This window comes from Micromys minutus (genome assembly GCF_963924665.1).
Source record: "Micromys minutus genome assembly, chromosome: 2".
Lineage (NCBI taxonomy): Eukaryota > Metazoa > Chordata > Mammalia > Rodentia > Muridae > Micromys > Micromys minutus.
In genome coordinates this window covers 92,088,237-92,091,979 of record NC_137971.1, presented here as the reverse complement: position 1 = coordinate 92,091,979, position 3,743 = coordinate 92,088,237, and the positions used below count along the sequence as shown (strand labels likewise).

The window sequence follows — 3,743 nt, the reverse complement described above, 5'->3', positions numbered from 1 at the left end:
TTACCTTTTAGTGAATACGTGGAGAACTTTCTCTCTTATCTGCTTTGTCCTCACCCCATAAATGATGGGATTGAGGAAGGGAGGAATGACCAAATAGAGGTTGGCCACAAGGATGTGAATGTAGTGTGGAATGTTGTGCCCAAATCGATGAGTGAGGAAAGAAAAGACTGATGGGATGTAGAAAACACAGAGAACGGCAACATGGGAGCCACATGTGCTGAGGGCTTTGAACCGTGCATCCTGAGATGGGAGGCGGAACACAGCACGAAGAATGTACCCATATGAGATGCCAATAAGAACCAAGTTCAAAAGAAAGAGAGAGACCACAAAAAGGCCATACACAGCATTGATATGAATGTTTCCACAGGACAGCTTTGCAATGCCCATGTGTTCACAATAGGAATGTGCTATTATATGAGCTTGACAAAAGGGTAAGCGGTAGATAAGATAGATCATTGGACATATACACAAAGCTGGGCGAACTACCACACATATACTGATGCCCATCAGGACACGGGATGTCAGGATGGTTGTGTAGTGGAGTGGAGCACAGATGGCTACGTAACGGTCAAAAGCCATGGCCACAAGAACCTCAGCCTCCATGCCAGTGAATGCATGGATCAAAAACATCTGAGCCACACAGCCGCCAAAGTTTATTTCATGGGCATCAAACCAGAATATGCCAAGCATACGAGGCACAGAGGTTGTAGAAAGAGCCAAGTCGACTGAAGAAAGGATGGCCAGAAAGTAGAACATGGGCTCTCGGAGGGAACGCTCTGTCTTGATAACTACCAGTATCGTAGTATTTCCCATTAGAGCCACAAGATACATACAGCAGAAAGGCAGAGAGATCCAGGCATGGATTTCTTCCAGACCTGGGATCCCAATGAGGAAAAATGTTGCTGGGTGAGAAATGCTCCTGTTACTGTGAATTGTCATCCTGCACTGGTCAGAAGTGAAGTTCTTCCTCCTGTTGGGAAAAATGAGAGAAATATACACAAACACAGAGACAAACACACAGACACACAAGAGAATGGAAAGACAGAAAAGAGATAAAAACAGAAGAGAGAGAGAGAGAGAGAGAGAGAGAGAGAGAGAGAGAGAGAGAGAGAGAGAGAGAGAGAGAACACAAATGATGAGACAGATGAGGATGAAGTGGTCAGTATATGAATCATTTACAATGTGAATAACATGAATAGAGTTGAACTCACTTTTACTATGAACACAGCCTGTTGCAGCAGATTGTATGCTCACTCATTTACTTAGCCATTTGGAAAATTCTGATCACTTTCATTTTTCAAATTTCCATTTACCTCTGAGCATAGATACTATAGTAAACTTGATGCAGATGTGTCACAACTAGACCTCTCTTCTTCCTTTAGAAAAAGCACAGAGTGTGAATTGATTCTGCCAATCCCCTCTGTTGTAGGGTTCAGTATAGACAAAAGGAAATGCACTATAGAAAAGCTACAAATACAGTAAGACGTGCACTGTGAAAATCAATTATGAATCCAGACTTATAGGAAAGTTCAAACTCAGAATAAAAATTCTGACTAGTCAAAGCTGTGAGACACATCTTTGAAAATGGCTCTTACCCTGTTCTTCCCATATGTGTCTCCAAGTACTTACCAGAAATTATATGTGTCTTAGTAACTCACCAGAAATTAGCAGGTGAACCACTGGCTCTTCTGCAGAACCCTGAACAGTACAGTACTTAAACTCTTATCAGAGTAGTACACAAGACATATTTATATAGTGTTTCAAATACTGTAATGACCTTTCTAAAAATATTTTTAATGCTCATATTTAGATGAGATCTGGGGCTAAAACCCCAGAGACTGCTAATGTAGCCTGAGATCCTGCTTGGGGAGCAGAAGCACAAACAAAGTGAAACAAATAAAGAAAACCCTCAAAACAATCCAAAAATTATTGAAGCTCATTTTCTTATTTGTATCATAACTAGGATTCCCTACCATAAAATACTAAGGATAAAAATAACACCAACTATGAAGCTAAAATGACAATTAATAGGTATGGAACTTATTGTTAGAGTGCGTGTGCATACCCACCAGTGCATATATTTATAGAGACATGCCTATGACACTAAGAATTTACCAGTAAAATAGTAATTATAAAATACTACTGTTTTACTCTAACAGAGTATTAAACTTCCAGGGACTACTCCTTGACTCTAGATGAGTACAGTAGAAATTCCATGGCATTTGGCTCCATAAAAATATTGTCTCTGCACTGGCTTTTGGTATTTGACATTTCATACACACTCCATAGTCCTAGCCCTCCATAACCATGTATTCTCCATAACTTGCAAGATCTAGACTAGTTCACAAATCCAGTGCGGTGGAATAATGGAAGGAGGGTAAACTGAGGTCAGGATATATTATATGAGAAAAGAATAAATAGAAATAAAAAATACTGCTAAAAGGTTCTATCAAGATAAAAAGTTAGTGCAAGGAAGTCTGAGAAATGAACAAACAATAACTCCTCTTTGATCGAGTTAAAATATTATTTTAAAAAGAAATATTATAAAACTCAAACAAAATAGAAAATGAAAAAGCCAAAACAAATTTGAAAAAATTAATCAGATATTTAATAAGACAAATTTTTAAAAGCAAAAAATTATCCACAAAAATAACACTGAGTTCATTGTTTATAAATACAATTTCTTCTGTATGATAGAAAATATAGAAGACATAGTAGGAAGAGGTTTTCTGAAATTGCCTGAAATAACTGGTAGAAACACAAAATAAAAGCAATGACTTTTCCAGACTTTTTAATTACCTAACCACAATTGCTTTTAGGAGCAACATTGGAAGCCATGTAATATAGCCATCCCATGACCCTTTTCAAATACTTTTTTATTTTGCTTTTATTTTCTTCAAGTTTCTTGACCCCCCATCCCCCTGCTTTCCTTAAAAGTTTTTTTTTTCCTCATACAGCATGTCCTTGTTATAATTTCCTTTTCTTCCCTGCCAAGAACCAGCCTTGGCTTGAAGAGAGATTCTCGGGTCAGGTTAATTGGGAGAGGCAAAAAGAAGTACTCAGTCTAATCATGGGTACCAGCTGAAAACCTTGTTTTCTGCTTTAGACTGTTCTCCAGAGATCCAGAGAAAGCTCATCAAGATAGAACAGGGTCCCCAATGGAGGAGTTAGAGAAAGTACTGAACGAGCTAAAGGGGTTTGCAACCCTATAGAAACAACAATATCAACCAACCAGAACTCTAGAGCTCCCAGGGACTAAACCACCAACCAAAGAGTAAACATGGAAGGACCCATGGCTCCAACAGAATATGTAGCAGAAGATGGCCTTGTTGGGCATCAGTGGGAGGAGAGGCCTTGGTCCTTGAAAGGCTGGAAGCCCCAGTATAGGGAAATGCCAGGGAGGGGAGGCAGGAGAGAGTGGGTGGATGGGTGGGTAGGGGAGAGCCCTCATAGAGCAGGGAAGGGGTAGGGATAGGAGGATTCCTGAGGGGAAACTGCAGGAGGGAAAGAGGATAACATTTGAAATGTAAATAAGGAAAATATCCAAGAAAAATAAAGATAGTTTATATCCAAGCCCTAGTCTTTTATTTACATATCAATTTAATTGTTCACCAAAGCTTTCCTTTTGATTATCAGTATTTTATGACCTCAGGCACTTCATTCTTTAAAAAGGACAGTAGGTAAAACTTTTTGAAACATAGCAATAAATTTAGAGGTTTGCCTGCCTTTGTAAACACAGACAA

At 39.0% G+C, this 3,743-nt stretch overlaps 1 protein-coding gene across 1 annotated transcript; it reads right to left on the bottom strand.

Moving 5' to 3' along the window:
- Window positions 1–939, bottom strand: LOC308418096 (olfactory receptor 52J3-like; the record flags this gene model as incomplete). The annotated part of the gene is made up of 1 exon (XM_080913424.1): window positions 1–939. The coding sequence occupies one exon, from the start codon at window positions 937–939 to the stop codon at window positions 1–3; it is 939 nt and encodes a 312-aa protein (XP_080769550.1).
- Window positions 940–3,743: the final 2,804 nt, after the last annotated feature.